At 36.7% G+C, this 17,275-nt stretch overlaps 1 protein-coding gene across 10 annotated transcripts in view; it reads left to right on the top strand.

Moving 5' to 3' along the window:
• ptprt (protein tyrosine phosphatase receptor type T) overlaps positions 1-17,275 on the top strand; it is a 320,643-nt gene that overhangs the window by 200,622 nt on the left and 102,746 nt on the right. For all 10 annotated transcript variants that reach the window (XM_065279615.1, XM_065279610.1, XM_065279609.1 and 7 more), the window contains exon 13: positions 14,384-14,420. In XM_065279615.1, the coding sequence (XP_065135687.1) occupies positions 14,384-14,420 (37 nt within the window). The remainder of the gene's footprint in view (positions 1-14,383; positions 14,421-17,275) is intronic.

Here is a 17,275-nt window from a genome sequence, read left to right as displayed (position 1 = left end):
TCATTTTTAAATGAGGAGCCAGACAATTAAAGGTCCTTAAAGGTGAAAAAGTGATGGGAAAATACCTCTCTTGGTAAATGTATGACCTCTCTTGGCACTAAACAACATCTTGAGCTTATTTAAGGAGACTGAAGTCCTGAATTCATTTGATTAGAATTAGAAATTAGGATTTAATTTCATTTTGTTTTAACCCTTATGTGTTGTTGGGGCCATTTTTGGGCCATTTTTTTAGGCTTAATTTGGCCACAACTTTCTCTGTGTTTTAGCAAATGCAATGATTTTTGGTGACAAATCTTATATTTACACCTACAGTATTTTAAGAAAATGCTTTTAAATTTTTCAAAAACTCAACATACTGTGTGCAAAATTTACTACCAGTTCATGTTTTTAGTGGCCAAAAAAACTGCTGTAAAAATGTAACAGATTAATATTTTTAATTTTTTTGCATAAATATGTTAAACATCCTCAGTGCTGATCAAACTACCAAATGTTTACAAAAATTACATGATTTTAACTCTTTAATTGCCAAATTTATAAGTGTTGTCACTAATTTGTGGAAAAAAACACAAAATGACAGATTTTCAATATAAAAAGTGATTGTGGACCTTTTTCACAGTCTTTGGCATGTCAAAGATTAGTAAAAATATTGGCTTTGATGCATTTTTAGTTTTTGTGCAGCATCAGATTTTATTTATTTCTCCCTCATTTATTGTTTGTGACCATTTTTGGCCCATTGACTTCCATTATAACAACATTTTTTTGATTGCAGAGACCTTATTTTCGTGCATTCTTGATTCTTTGTGTTTTTTCCTTTTGCAAAGAGGTAAAATTTGTCATTTTCACTGTTGATCACCATGTGGCACCATTAACCCTTTAGTAGGCCTGTGCAAAAAACTGAGCTTAATTTCTGGCTTGTACATTGAGTTGTATGGAGTATAACAGCATATTGTGTGTGTGTGACATCACTTATGAACTTGGCAATTAAAGAGTTAAAATCATGGAATTTTTGTAAACATTTGGTAGTTTTAATTTAGTGCCTTTTTTGGCCACTACCAACACGAAAGGGTAGTGAATTGGAACAATGCACAAGGGTTAAGAGATGAGTTGCCTGCTAATGCTCAAGTGGAAGAGCAGTTAATGGTTAATACTTAAAAACTTCATCTTATACTTTTATACTGTTTTTTTATACTACATACACATCTGGATATATTCTAATAAAGAGAGAAATAATTATATATGATCACTATACCATTGCAAAAACAACAAATCTAATGGTGGCATGGAGGCATTTTGCACAATACTGTACATTTGGGATTGTCTAAAACTGTGAGAGAATAAGAAATGATCAAGAAATAAATACAAATTTATAAAGACATTTAGGAAATGTGAGAAGTGTCCCTACTGATGGCCAGGCTTTGATACAGTGCCTCTCATCAGTTTTGCCAAAGATACCCAGAAGAGATATAAAGCTGAGACTTAGATTGACAGAGGGTCAGATGGCTTTGGGAGTTGATCTGAAAGTGTTTTAAGTTAAATTAAGATTCTTTCAATTGCTTTTTCCCTCCGGTGTGTTTGTGAATGGGCCGCAGACGCTCGGACTAAAAGAGCAAGTAATTGCAGCTGCAGGCGGCTTTTGTTCTGTAAGAGGGACACCGAGTGGAGAAGAGCCACTCGCTCTTTAAGTGCTTCAAGAATCAGAGGTTTAAACAGACACAGCTTTTAACAAATGGAAACCACACCACACATCCTACGACTCTCTGGCAGGTGAAAATAGAGCGGGCACTTTTTTCGAATGGCACATATCACTTATGGCCTTTTGGAACGAAAGCATTCAGGTACAACATAAAAAACTAAAGTACAAAGGTACAATGGCATGACTTGTTTTTATTGCATTTTATGGAAGTTTAATAAAAAACTAGTCAGTTCTAGTCAGAATTTGAGTCTGATACTGCTCCATTGTGCTATGATTATGAGGCGTGTCTCAACCGAAAAATGCCTCTGCACTCAATTGGATAGACCTACGACCTACGGAGTGTGTGACGTACAGTATGTTGAAATGACGTCTTTTGCAGCCTGACTGAACTGCTAGTTATTTCGCTACAATAAAAAAAAAAACAATGACACATTGTGATTATACTAAGTCTGATTTAGCAAACGTAAATCAACACCTTCTATGTTTACAACATTTCATTTATATCATAACATTAAATATTTACTAAGTCATACAGTCAGACTATCTCTTACCATTTGTACGTTAGGTGAACTTCATCCACGACGATACCCATTACGTTTGCTTAAAAAATATCGGAGCCTAGTATGTCCCTCCACTTATTCAGCAGCCACGCATCCGGGCTTCCGAAAAGAAGCTGGCGACTGATTATTAAATCCATCTCGTCGTGCACGCGGAGTTGCATCGCCGTGATACCCATTTCAGTTGCTTCTTTAACTTGGTCCTGCATAAGTGCGACCAAAGGAGAAACAACAATGACAATAGGGTTTTCATGCCCCGTCTTCATAACGACCATCGGAGCTAGCTGATAAATGAAAAGTTTGCCGAATGCCGTAGGAAGGACGGCAAAAACATCTTTCCGATCAACAAATGCCTTGACCGGATTTCTCTGTTCCTCTATTAAAATCAATGCTCTGTCGATATCTTTCAGAACTGACTCAATGTGTCAGAATCCACATACACATCTTAATTCTCCAGCAGCAGCCATTTCATTGTAAAAAGATTCAACACAAGCGCTCTTTGGTGACGTGGTTGATTACGTTACTGTTGATCATCTGTCCATCATCGTATAAAGCCCGCCCTGACAATTTGATTGGTTCGACCAGCTTTGGGTCTAGCATAGAAGCTCCTCAACGGAAAAACCCCAGACCGATCATCACGTCCTCAAAATGTTGTGGGCGGGGCTAAGATCGGCTGGCACCCAGGCTAGTACTTAAGGGTAATTTCTAAAAAAATAAAAGATTCCTAAAAACTTTTTTCTTAGGCTGTGGTTCAATAAAGAATAGAAAAAGGTTCTTCAGACTAAAAGGTCTTTTAGAAATCTTTGACCATATGGAATCAAATCACCTTAATTAGTTTTAAGAGTGTATCTCTTCTTGTTGTTTAGTATTTCAGCACTGATACTCTGGAAAGGAGAAAAAACATTCTCTCCCATGTTGGTTTGGGGGTGTTTTTGAACCTCTTCCTTTGTCTCGCACATGTTTCGCACGTTTTTCGTAAATCTCCCGTCGCTTCTTTCTTCATTTACACCTTATGTGGCACTCAGCTGTCATGCGTAACTCTTTATGTACAAGCACACCGCTCTCTATGAATGAAAATGGTCTAGACAACATAAAGCTTTCTTCTCGTACCCGTTTATTCGCTACACCATTTTTGTTTTATCTGCTTCCTACAGTAGTACTTTGCCAGTCGGTACAGTAGGTGTTACTCTCAAAGCAACATCTCCTGGAATAGTCACGTCGCTGTCTCAGATACGCCCAGATGGAGCTTTGTTATTTCTTCTTAGTGGAGCATTTTTTCTTCTGAGCTCCTAATATGTAGATGATTGCCTCCAGAGATTCACGTAATCCTTCATACCTTCGTTCACAATTCGTAATAATAAGCATCCATTTCACAGTCTGTTTAAAACTCAGTGGAAACTGGGTGAGCTTGACTTAAATCGTGAATCACTTTTACACCTACTTGGGTTTGTCTCCTTTTTGTCTCCTGAGAAACTGCTTTGTTTTTGTCTTTTTTTTGTGGGCAACCAGCAGTTGATTGCAAATCAAAGGAGACAGAAGTAGATTAGTGCTGTTTGCCTTTGCAAATCTTGTGGTTGCTTACAGGCATAAGTTGAAAGAGTTCAGCTCCAAGTTTCCAAGATATGGATTTGGTCACTACTTAATGCAAGTCTGTGGGATTTTCACTTCATCATCCACCAGGGGCGGATCTAGAAATTTTTTTATGGGGTGGCAAGGGGGTGGCATGAGAACTACAAGGGGTGGCAATAAAGTAAGCGTCCTTGCATGGTTGTCGTGGATACAAGAAATTATATACTGTATATACTATATTCGGTGTATACACTGGACCTCAAATTTTTATAACATAAAAAACGCAACAACAAATGTTCCTATAAGTACCCAAGCGGCTACCTTTAGCATCTCTACTGTAGCACCCTTTGTCTTAATACTAAGTTAATGCATACATCTTACCATTATCTAAAAACACTGACTGTAACCATGATGGGCAAAGTTGAACAAAATGGTATAAACACTGTTATATAAATAAAAATAGGTTTGCCTAGTTTATATTAATGTTAAACATATTTGAAAGGCACACATCTCTTTCTCTCATAACCCTCTTCTCTAATCCTTTCACTCACTTGATGATGGATTTATGTCTTTTCACTTCTTTTTAGCTCTTTGCCATCCATATGTTTCTTTCTTTCATGACTTCATCTATTCCTTTCCCTTCCACAACATATTTTTCTGTTTTATTTGTCCCTTCCACTCCCATAGTATTTTATTTTTCTATTCTTTTAGGTTAGAAAAATGGATATCAGCCTTTCTTTTCATAGTATCCTGGAAAATGCAGCATTGAGTTTTGTCTTTCAAGCTTTCTAAACATACACAACACTGAATAGTTTTGTCTCCTTAATGAAGACAAACAAAAACATTAGGCAATATCATAACAAGCGATTTCATATGCACGTATGGAATATTTTGATGGTTGCAGTAGCTAATAAGACATGACGGGCTAACTCTAGAAAGAACTGCTTAAAAGATATTTACTGCTTACACAAACATGCAGTTCGGTTGTTTTAACTACCAAGCAACTACCTCAGGCAAGCAACAGTTTAATTTTGTATTTTTATCCTGATGCAACATTTATCTGTAAAATATGACCGTATTCAGTACTCTGATTTGCTGATGTGATGCTCAACTTAATCACTTTAAGACACTAAAGAGAAACCACTAATGTTTTGACAGCATGTGATGATGTTAGGTGCTTTATTAGATCAGAATTACTTTCTAAAGACGTCACGTGAAGAGACTCTTTCTTCATATGCATAAGTTGCACGTCCATAATCATTCTTGCCTTTCACCTCAATGATGGAAAAGTAACGTTTGTGCTTTTTATACTTTGTGTTTGCGCCCGCTACCTTTGTTTTGAGATCGTTGTACTTCCCATCGCTCTGTTGTTGCGGGTTTGTGCGACTCGGAAGGGATGGACTGCAGCGCGAGAACCGGGCTGCATGTGAGTGCCTTGGATGGGGCGATGCATCCTTTCACGACAGTTTCCAAAAGTCTCCAACAACGCCAGAAAAGATCGCTAGATTTGTCCTAGTCGCTTTTTTAATAAAGTCGCTAAAGGGGTCTAAAAAGTTTGGCAAGTTGGCAAGACTGCGCGGACTTTTTTTACACTGTAAAAGACTTTCTGCTCGGACTGACTGTTCGTGTTGCTTGTGTATGAACTCTGCTGCCTCTGGTTGGCTAACGATTGAAATTAAGCCAATCATCATCATTGTCCCACCCCCTCTAAGACACACACACCAATCATCGTCAGATATGTGTCTCCCACCTAGGGGTGTGCCGGTTTCAGAATTGGTGATGACGGTTATGACGTGAGTCAAATGTGACGGTTCGTAACATAACCGTCTGTGGGGGGCGTTTTGCTCGTTTAAATGCTTGTGGATTGACGCGAAAGTGTCATTTTACCATAAAATCATGAATGTGATACCAAGTGTGTTTTTAACAGTAATGACTTTAAGCAATTTAACAGAAAGCAATGAAATATTTAAAAACACACTGTTGACAGAAGACTGCGCTGTCACTCTCTGCTCAGCATAAATGAATCCTCTCTCATCTATTTTAATAATCTTCAGAGAAACAGGTTTAATTGTGTCTATATCTGTCATTACATGGACCAGAATGTGGATTAAAAAGCGTCTTGAAGAGGTTTTGCTCATAAATGCATGTAAAGTAAAGTAATATGAACTTGAGATTTTATACTGTTATTAAACTGCACACTATGCGCTGCAAACGCAGCCGACAATGGCCATGCGCAGCAAACGCTCTCCACATACAGTACGCGCTGTTCGTGCTCACACTTGCAAAGTAAACCGGCGTTTGAATAAACAAGACACTGATTAGCTACTTACTCTACGTTTATTTAAAATTAACAGCAAGACAAGCAGTGAATGTGCTTTCAGGAGAGTTAGTAGATTAGCATGGGAGGATTTGAACTTGAAAAGCGGAGTGTACTGACGCCTTTCCGCGGTTAAAACAACATTCCTTCTTATGGTCATTCATGTTTATTTGATGCTATAAATTAACTAGAAGGAAGAGATGATTTGAAAGGTGAGACTTTGTTTAATATTTTTAATCTCAAAAGTAACCAAAAGTAAACCTGGTCTGTCCTGTATGTCAGCGCGTTGTCAGTGTCTGCTCCGCTCTGTATTTTTCACTGCGTGAGAACATGGTGGGGCGTATAACACAGACTGTTAACAATTGTTTTAAATAGTATTTAAAAATTCTTTATGATAAAAATGTTTTTTAAATATTTTAATAACACGGTTTTGCCGGTTATAGAGTTCTAATGACGGTGTTCAACTATAACCGTCGGTCTCACGGTTATATAATGACCGTCACAGCCATACTCCCACCCCTAAACACACGCAAAGAAAAACTACATTGCCTTTCTGGTTAAAAGAGCCTTCTCGGGTATATATTATATATATTAGGATACAAGCGCTGGGGTGGCATATGGGGTGGCAATGCTTTTATTTAGGGTGGCAACTGCCACCCCGTGCCACCCCAGTAGATCCGCCCCTGTCATCCACTATGTAAGTCTAATTATATAGAAAAGTACACCTCAACAAGTTGCCTGAGGGAAATGTTAATATTAAGATTTAGATATTCTTATTTGAGAAGCAAAATTTATATTCAGTCATTTGTCGCACTGGTATTTATATATATATATATATATATATATATATATATATATATATATATATATATATGTTGTCACAATAGCTAATAATACACTGTATGGTGTGTAAACTGTACATTTAATGCCAAAAATCATTATGAATTTACATATTTTCCATGAAAATGTCCAGTTTAAAATGTCAAACCCAACATGATCTCATGGAAAGTTGTGTTATATTCACGCAAATTTTATTAATTTATTCGTGTCCATGGCTTGAAATTCAGCTTTTTTACATGCCTTAAGAACAAATGTCTTTTTCGTGTCAATGTATTGTTTTATCTTTTTTTCTATTTTTAAATCATTGGCGCTTGGGGTTGGGATTAGATTTGGGGTTTGGGTTAGGATGTACTTTTATGTAACCCCAATTGACAATGGTAAGAAAATAGAAAAAAACTATGAGAAAACAATACACAAAATGAAAGAAAAAAAGTTGTGTAATGCACATGAAAAACTATTTATTGAAATTTGTGCGAGTGTCACAAAATAGACATTCATGCTCAAGGCACGAAATTTCGTGCCATGGACACAAATAACTATAATATAGTCACAAATGACTATAACACGACTTTCTGTGAGATCCGTCTGAGCAACCATAAATAACAAAAAATAAAAATAAAATACCTCTTATGACTGGCTTTGTGGTCCAAGGTTACAGTATTAAAAATATGATAATCATGCTTAAAAAACATCTACCACAGGGTTTCCCGCAGAAAATTTATTAGTTAAAGTGGTAGGGTTGGGTGGGTGGTTGTGGCCAGGGCGTGGCAAACAAAGGGGCAGGGCATATACAAATTAAAATATTTTTATTTAAAAAGCTCAAATAAAACTTAATTTTGAAGAAACTATGACAGAAAATGAACACATACTAGATTATTAATGCATTTAATGTTTTTAACAGATGTTTTATTAACTGGCTACTAGTTATCCTCCAGATAGTGAAGGACCACGTCTTTCTCTCAATTGGCCGTGTGCCTTTTGTGCAGCAATTTTTTTTTTTTGACAACCTTGTTAAGGCGGTAGGGTTTCCCAGCTTAGGCGGGCCGCCGGAACTGCAAAGTGCTGTACCAGATAAGTTAGAAAAATTAGCTTGAATTAAATTTAGTGAATTAAGTTAAAACTTGAATTCTGAGTTTAATTATCTTACCTCACTGACAGATATGTTCACCTGTTTTAAGCGTCTTTTGATCTCCATAATGTTTTTTTTTTTTGTTTTTTTTTACAGAAAACAAGGCTTAAAGGGGACATTTGACTTTTTTAAGATGTCAAATAAATCTTTGGTGTCCCCACAGTACATATCTGAAGTTTTAGCTCAAAATGCCCCATAGATAATTTATTATAGCGTGTTAAATTGCCACTTTGTAGTTGTGAGCAAAAATTTGCCATTTTGGGTCATTTTAAATGCAAGTGAGCTTGATGAAATGCAAACACTGATCATGATAATGGTGGTTTGTTGAAATTTAAACTTAATTTTGCTGTGAATTATTTCTCTTTCTCTGGGTTGAACTTTTTCAAATTTTTTAGGTTGATAGAAGCACTTGGGACCAAATCCTAGCACTTAGATTTTTTACGCTATGTCCCCTTTAAGGCTCAAGGCTTAATCTTAGACTGAGACTGTATATTCAAAAATACTAAAAAATACTTTTTTTCAGTGTTTGAAGTGAATAGGGATGCTCTTCTGTAATTTGCTCACAATGTATTGCACTATAACTCACTTTGAATAAAAGCATCTGCCAAACTCATGAAAATGTAAATATATGCACATTACATCAAACAGGCTCAACTTTTAGAGATAACAGGTGCAGGTGCCATACTGTATCTGGAAGGAGATGTGTTTACATTAAATGTGTTTACATTAAGTGTTGATCCTCCAACTAATTTGCATCCTTTATTTTTCCTTATAGGAGCTTAACCTTTCTGTAACATTGTTCTTTGACCTAGTTAACTAATAGACATTTCCTTCAAAACATATCTATATGTAGTCGTTATTATCAGGAATTGCCACCAGTGTGTCAAGATAACTGGAATGCTAATCCATGATTCAGAATTGAGTGTCTGACCAACTAGAAAACTTATTGACTGTAAATCTGCTTTCACATGGATTAGCTTCATCAGGCATGGCAAGACCTCGAAGCCTGATGTGAAATCCATATTCTTCAACTTTTTGTCATAAGAGGTGGTCTCTTGTCAATAAAAACGCATCACTCAAGCTTAGCAAAAATGTAACAAATCTATGAAAGTTATTTTTATACTTGGTGTTTACTAAGAATTATATATTTGCACATTTTAAATTACAAATCTATTATTTAGTTTAGTTTTTTATTAAAGGGATAGTTCACACAAAATAAAAAATGTTGTCATTATTTACTCACTCTCATGTTGTTAAAAAACTGTATAAATTTCTTGATTCCGATGAACACAAAGGAAGATATTTTGAGGAATGTTTGGGTAAACTATCACTTTAAGGAGCGATTACAAGCGCAAACATATGTATTTCTATTACTTATTGTATACTTAGGGTAAAGGATTTAAACAAAAAAAGTGTAAAATGCCTAAGCAACCACATAGAAACACCATAAAACCGCCCCAAAATCAAAACATATATCTGATAATTTTCAGCATAATTTAGATACATGTTTACATGAAGACACTTTCATTGCATTGCATCTCATTCTTGTCATTTTTTCTTCAGCTGCAATTATTTTCTCTTAATTTATACCTCTTGCTCACTTCTTCTTTTTTACGTTATCACAGTGAAAAGCTTCTGACAGTGTGTCAGTGAATGATTTGGCCGGAGTGGCAGGTGGTAAAACTCATCTGTCATTTTTGGCGGAGTGGCAGGTGGTTAAACTCATCTGTCATTTCATGTAGAGATGTTTCCCATCGGCTGAAGGGCTTGTTCTTATTCCATTCCACAAATCCCAACACTTGGTCTGCACACAGCACACTAACGTGCAGACCTCACCTCCTTTCACAACTGTACATGTTTTTTTTTTTTTTGGACTACCTAGTTAAGGCCTAGGGTTTCCCAACTTAGGCGGGCGGCCCGAACTGCAAAGTGCTGCGGGAAACCCTAACCATGGTACCTTACTGTTAATGGCCTATTTCCATGTTATTCTTACCTCTCTTGATCAAAATAGTGCTGTAAGGCGTCATAAAAACTACTTTATTCAGTAAAAAAATACTTTTACATTTATTTTCCATATCTGACCCTGCAGTCTGTGATGGACAGATGGAGGAGTCACATATGGACCTCTCTCCTCTGCTTCATCAAACCAGCAGCTTGAAAAGATCAGACAATCAGATGAGACAAGCCATCGCTGACAGTGAGGTCACATGTTAGTGACTGTCCCCTTCCAGCACATTCAGGGTTAATTTTTCAGTGTTAACTTTTGTGTTTGCATTCATCGGTTAGAAACTCATATTGGTTCGACTGCCTTGAGGCAAATTGATATGCGCGATGAAGTGTCGCCAAGGGGATTTTTATTATTTCGTAAGACTGGCACTTCTAAAGACATAGCTGAGTCATAAAATAAGTGCAAGGAGAGAGAGATGCCTTTTTATTAGTGGTGTTTACTAAGGTAGACGTCGCCATTAATATTGCTTATACTTATGGATCAGGGTTCTTCAAATGCCTAACCCTGAATACTGTGCCATAAATACAATGTATTGTTTGAATCCAATTGAATTGTGTAGCTAAACTAGTAAAGCATTGCACTGGCAACGGCAAGGTCATGGGTTTGATTCCCAGGGAACACACATACTGCATCTGCCAAATGCATAAAAATGTTTGCCAGCATCAATGTAAAACGTGTAAAACATTACTATACCATTTAACTGAATTATAGGCATTAACAAAATAGGAAATGTATCCCGCGCATTATCTCTCCGCTCAAGGTCCTGTACCGTGTTGCTGTTAATTCTGTGCGATATAGACCACAAGGACGGCAGATGTAATCAAAACAAGTGGAGGTTGTAAACTCTCTCTCGGAAGCACATGGTGGCATCTGTCTCCTTGTCTCATAGCTCGCAACTTCAACGCAGGATTCGCAACGAAATCTGCAGACTAATTAACACCTGTCACACCGCACGTGGCATTTGGAGGATGAAACTGAGATTTCTATCATCACAACTGACATTGCACATGCAACCATGAATGCATAATACTTCACGTACTACAGCACAACAAAGCAATGATATCATTGTGCTCATGCTACTAAATGATCACTATGTCTGTTTACAATGATATTTGGAGGGTAATACAACAGTATACTGATAAAATAAGTCATTTTGGATAAAGGCATCTGCTGAATGCTTAAAAATATGTATCTGTTATGTACTAGGCTACAGCATAGATGAATTGGACTATGTATTTAGAATTTCTTTGGTTCACAAACAATAAGACTTTCCCTGCATCCGAAATCCTTACTATATAGTACGCGAAAATCAGTATGCAAAATAAGTAGTATATACGAATTCATAGTATTCGGAAAACAGTATGCAAAAAGTACCCGGATGACCTACTACTTCCGGCATGATTTTGAAGTGTCCATTTGATGGAAAGGTGTCAAAACATTCCGAAATTTCAGAAAGTGGTGACGTGACTCTATTAAATTATAAATACATAAGTAAACAGCTGTGGTTAGGTTGTGCTTGTTTAAAATCATCCAAGTTAACGGCTTGTTGTTATGATTACGTGTGTCACGTGATGCATCAACATGGCTGATGTAGTACGCCCGAATTGCATTCACACTATCCATATTCATACCACAGTATATACAGCCTGATTTCACAAGAACGCGCGCACACAGTATTTTACTACTTGGCTAATTCGTATGAATTCATACGAAATTAATCGTGCAAAAAACGTACGATTATCATAAAAAACAATAATGCAACCCCAGAGAGCCAGTGAGTCACCCAAATAAGAAGAAGAAAATGTGTCAAAACATTCAGAAATGTCGGAAAGTGGTGACGTGACTCATCATTCAAGTTAATGGCTTATTGTTATGATTACGTATGTCAAGTGATTCATCAACATCGCTGATGTAGTACGCCCGTATTGCATTCACACTACCCATATTCCTACTAGAGTAAATACAGCCTGATCTCACGAAAATGTGCACACACAGTATTTTATGAGTTGGCTAATTCGTATGAATTCAATACGGAGTTAATCATGCAAAAACGTATGATTATCATTAAAAAAACTATAACGAAACCCCAGAGAGCCAGTGAGTCACCAAAAGAAGAAGAAAAAGAAAAGGTGTCGAAACATTCAGAAATGTCAGAAAGTGGTGACGTGACTCTATTCAATTATAAATACATAAGTAAACAGCTGTGGTCAGGTTGTGCTGGTTTAAAATCATCCAAGTTAACGGCTTGTTGTTATGATTACGTATGTCACGTGATGCATCAACGTGGCTATTGTAGTACATCCGAATTGCATTCACACTACCCATATTCATACTACAGTATATACAGCCTGATCTCATGAGAATGCATACCCACAGTATTTTACTAGTTGGCTAATTCGTATGAATTCATACCAAGTTAATCGTGCAAAAATGTACGAATATCATAAAAAAAACTATAACGAAACCCCAGAGAGCCGGTGAGTCACCAAAAGAAGAAGAAAAAGAAAAGGTGTCGAAACATTCAGAAATGTCAGAAAGTGGTGACGTGACTCTATTCAATTATAAATACATAAGTAAACAGCTGTGGTCAGGTTGTGCTTGTTTAAAATCATCCAAGTTAACGGCTTGTTGTTATGATTACGTATGTCACGTGATGCATCAACGTGGCTATTGTAGTACATCCGAATTGCATTCACACTACCCATATTCCTACTACAGTATATACAGCCTGATCTCATGAGAATGCATACCCACAGTATTTTACGAGTTGGCTAATTCGTATGAATTCAATACGGAGTTAATCATGCAAAAACGTACGATTATCATTAAAAAAACTATAACGAAACCCCAGAGAGCCGGTGAGTCACCAAAAGAAGAAGAAAAAGAAAACGTGTCGAAACATTCAGAAATGTCAGAAAGTGGTGACTTGACTCTATTCAATTATAAATACATAAGTAAACAGCTGTGGTCAGGTTGTGCTTGTTTAAAATCATCCAAGTTAACAGCTTGTTATTATGATTACGTATGTCACGTGATGCATCAACGTGGCTATTGTAGTACATCCGAATTGCATTCACACTACCCATATTCCTACTACAGTATATACAGCCTGATTTCACAAGAACGCGCGCACACAGTATTTTACTACTTGGCTAATTCGTATGAATTCGTACGAAGTTAATCGTGCAAAAACGTACGATTATCATAAAAAAAAAACTATAACAAAACCCCAGAGAGCTGGTGAGTCACCAAAAGAAGAAGAAGAAGAAAAGGTGTCGAAACATTCAGAAATGTCGGAAAGTGCTGAGGTGACTCATTGTTATGATTACGTATGTCACGTGATGCATTCACGTGGCTATTGTAGTACATCCGAATTGCATTCACACTACCCATATTCATACTACAGTATATACAGCCTGATCTCATGAAAATGCATACCCACAGTATTTTACTAGTTGGCTAATTCGTATGAATTTGACGAAGTTAATCATGCAAAAACGTACTATTATCATAAAAAACTATAAAGAAACCCCACCCCTAACCCCAACTTCACAGGGGTCAAGGCAAATTGTACAAAAATGGTCATACGAATTAATACGAATTAGCCATCTCATAAAATACACCTACAAATTGCTATGAGATAGCCTTAGTATCAGTGGCGGCCGGTGAGTTTTTTTCCGAGGGCGCTCTATGCGAAGCTTGTCACAACATGTATGCAGCCCGTCATGTGTGTGGTTCGTAATTTCAAACTATATGTGTTTGGCACGTCGAGTTAACCTTTGTGCATCACGTGTCTTGTCAAAATAAGTGCCTGCTGCAGACGTGTCTAAAGGGTTTATGAAGAGATGCTCGGGTTTGCCATATACTCTTATAATCTCATGCGTAATCAGAGTTTACTGTTAAGGGAGTGTCTTGTGTGTATTTTGTGAACGTGAGCGTCTCACGCAACAAACACATATTTTAAAAACACACATGACACTCCGAACACTTATTTTGAATTTGCGCCCCTTGGAAGATGACCATAATTCACTGCTTGGTATATAGAACGTACTGTTTTAATGGTCGACTAGTATGGACTTCATCTAATTCAGTACGTACTGTCACAGTATGCGATTTCGGACGCATGGTTTTCTGTGTTTTGGCCTCAGCATTGCATTTCTCAATCCTCTACCATCATTAAAATATTGTTATAATGTCAGGATCTGTGTAGCTTGACAAAATCAAGATTCTTTAATTGCATTAAAATGCTAATTCTCTTCTCTTCTTTCAGGAAACCAAAATCAACTGCGTGAGGTTAGCTACCAAAGGTATGAGAATTGTTTCACTCGTTTTTTCCTTGTATGAACACACATGTATTTGTTATAAGTTATTTAATAGCCTACTATCATTATTATTGGTCATGCTTTAAGAAAGTTAATTGGTTCAGTTGACATTTCGGTAGTTCAGTTTAATGAAATAGAGCCACAACTGAAGTCCCCGTAGCCCAACACACTCAATTCATGTTTAGTTGGAATTAAGCATGCTTTACCGATGGAATATTAAAGTGATATTTTCCTCTGCATCCTAAGAGACTTTAAATTATATTGTGGAACCCATTACAAACACAATGAAGTCAAAAAGGACAAAGGCGTTTCATTTAGGGGGTACAGTCTATAAAACGCAGCTGAATTTAACAATTATATCAGACCGAGATTGAAAACCCGTTTTATTTTACCTGCATGATTATCTGCCTCCGGCCAACAGTCTGTTCAATTTCTTTTGCTTCATCTCATTCCCCCTTCCTCCGTAAAGGATCCTTTTACATAATCACATTCAGATATAGAGTAATCGCAAGAGACGTTCTATTATTTAATGGACATCAAGAACCAGCACTATAGCCATTCAGCGCTACAGAGACATTACATTTCTTTTTATTTAACCTTCTCATTCTTTCCTTTCCTTTTTTTCTTTCATTCCTTTTCATCCATTTTATTCAATAAGCTTTTTGCACACAGCTGTTTGTTTGTTCGCTTGCTCGCTTTATTTGCTGAACTCATTTTGTTTTGCTCCACGTCAGTTTTTTTTTTTTTCATTTCGTCATGCCCCGCTTTCCTTTCATATTTCGGATAGTTCGTCTTGAGTTGGGTTCTTGTGATTGTAAAACCAATTACCTTTATGTTTCTGCTTTAAGAAGATATGCTTTTAAACGTTTTGGAAGTTATATCTCTGTTTACGTTTATTCTTGCTTTTTTATTGTTGGTGTTTTATAGGTTTAGATTATGGGGTGAATTCACTAACTGGTTGCGCACAATATTATTCGCTAGTTTAACAAAGCGATAAATGCTCCAAGATAGGAACATTGCATTTCTTATTTCAATGTAAATTAGGTGTATCGTAGATTATGTCGTATTCACAAAACTCAACTATTTTGATTTTTTTATGGTGACGCTTATTTTATGTGGATCACAGTAATATGTCCTGCGATGATGGTGCATGCATCTACACAAATCTACACCTACATTTCGGCATAACTTGAAATGCGTTGCTCCTGGGACATGTAACGGCATCTTTCGGATGAAGTGGCCACTAGAGGCACTGGAGGCACTTGTTTTTTCTACATTTTGATGAGGGTTCATTCTAGGTCACAAAGCAGACACTACTGAACATTATTGATGTATATTTTTCTAGGGCTGTAACGATAAATCGCATGTCCCATTAAAAAGACCTGTCTAAAATCGATTCTGAATCGCAAGGCTGCGATTCTGTGTTTCATGTGCAGCTTGTTCGTGTACTATGGCGTTTTGGTCAGTAAGAAGTCCTTATCAATCTAAAATCATTATGAGTCGGAGTCGTTTATAATGTGCATTTAAAAAAGCAACACTCATTAAACAAAATCATTCAAAATATTCTTTATTATCATGAAAATACCTGAAACAATCTGAAGAACGGCGATATAAATATTCTTCTAGACATTTCCTAGAATAGCGTTTGTAATGCTACTTCTTCTTTGGCACAATTGGAGTTTCTGCACGAGAGCGCCCTCTGGCTTTTGGATGTGCCGGCATTTCACCGTAATTCATTGAAATTCATTAATCGAGAAAACATGCATTTGCACGATTAATCGTTACAGCCCTATATTCTTTAGTTCATGCTTGTGTGAACTTCTGATTACTTTACGTCAGGATTGATCGTGTTTTGCTGATCGAGGTATGTCAAGAACTTGAAACAAGTTTGCCGACTGCAATAAATAATCACAATACATCTGTATGTTTTGGTCGGCTGTGTTTTATAAAAATGTAAAATTTAACCTCAAGAATTACGCACTTTATGCGTGCACGCCTGAGGAAGAACAGTTGGAATTAAAAATCCGAGATGCTAGGCCAGAGCTTGACATTTTTTCGATGCAAATATGCAATTTCAGAAGGAAGTCATAAAAATCACCTGCAAGGCCTGAAAGAGATCAAACCTCAGCCAAGTAAGAAAAAGTATTGCAAAAGTAACTTAAAAGTAATGTAAGTATTACGTTGCATGAAAAGTAACTAAGTAACACAATTAGTTACTTTTTTGGGTAGTAACTTAATATTGTAATGCATTACTTTTAAAAGTAACTTTTCCCAACACTGCTTTACAAAGACAAGCAGGTATTTTTTGGGCATGTGTCTGCTTCTTACTTTTAATAAACCCACATCAAAATGGAGAAAAGCAAACGCCTCTAGTGCACAGTTAAAAAATAATTTTTAAGTATAATCAACTTGAATTTACAATTTATTTTAACTTTATTGAATAGTGAGGAGGTGTTATAAATTATAAAAGTAACGCTGAATAAGCAACTCCTCACTAGTCAAGAAAGTTGAAATTAATTGTATTTACAAATTGATTTAACTTAAAAGAGATTTTTACAGTGTGGTCATTCTCTCAAAACATGCAGCAATGTATTTTAGGTTAAGTAGTCAGAGGTTCGTGTGGCGAGTGAGCCTCGGTTGGCACACATCCAGACGCATGATGCATGTCGATTCAAACGTCTGGATTGCCATAGTGGACCGTGCGATAATCTGCTGCATCCTTTGCAACCAAAACTACGGCATTGAAATAACCTCCAGTTCAGATTAGCCTTGTTTGCACCATTACCCAATTCACTTGATTTATTTAGTGAATTGGCTGCTGAAATATTACTAATATATGA

The sequence above is a fragment of the Paramisgurnus dabryanus genome, chromosome 7 (genome assembly GCF_030506205.2).
Source record: "Paramisgurnus dabryanus chromosome 7, PD_genome_1.1, whole genome shotgun sequence".
NCBI classification, from domain to species: Eukaryota; Metazoa; Chordata; class Actinopteri; order Cypriniformes; family Cobitidae; genus Paramisgurnus; species Paramisgurnus dabryanus.
Note: the sequence above shows the minus strand (reverse complement) of the source record. Positions and strands in the feature narration are given on the sequence as shown.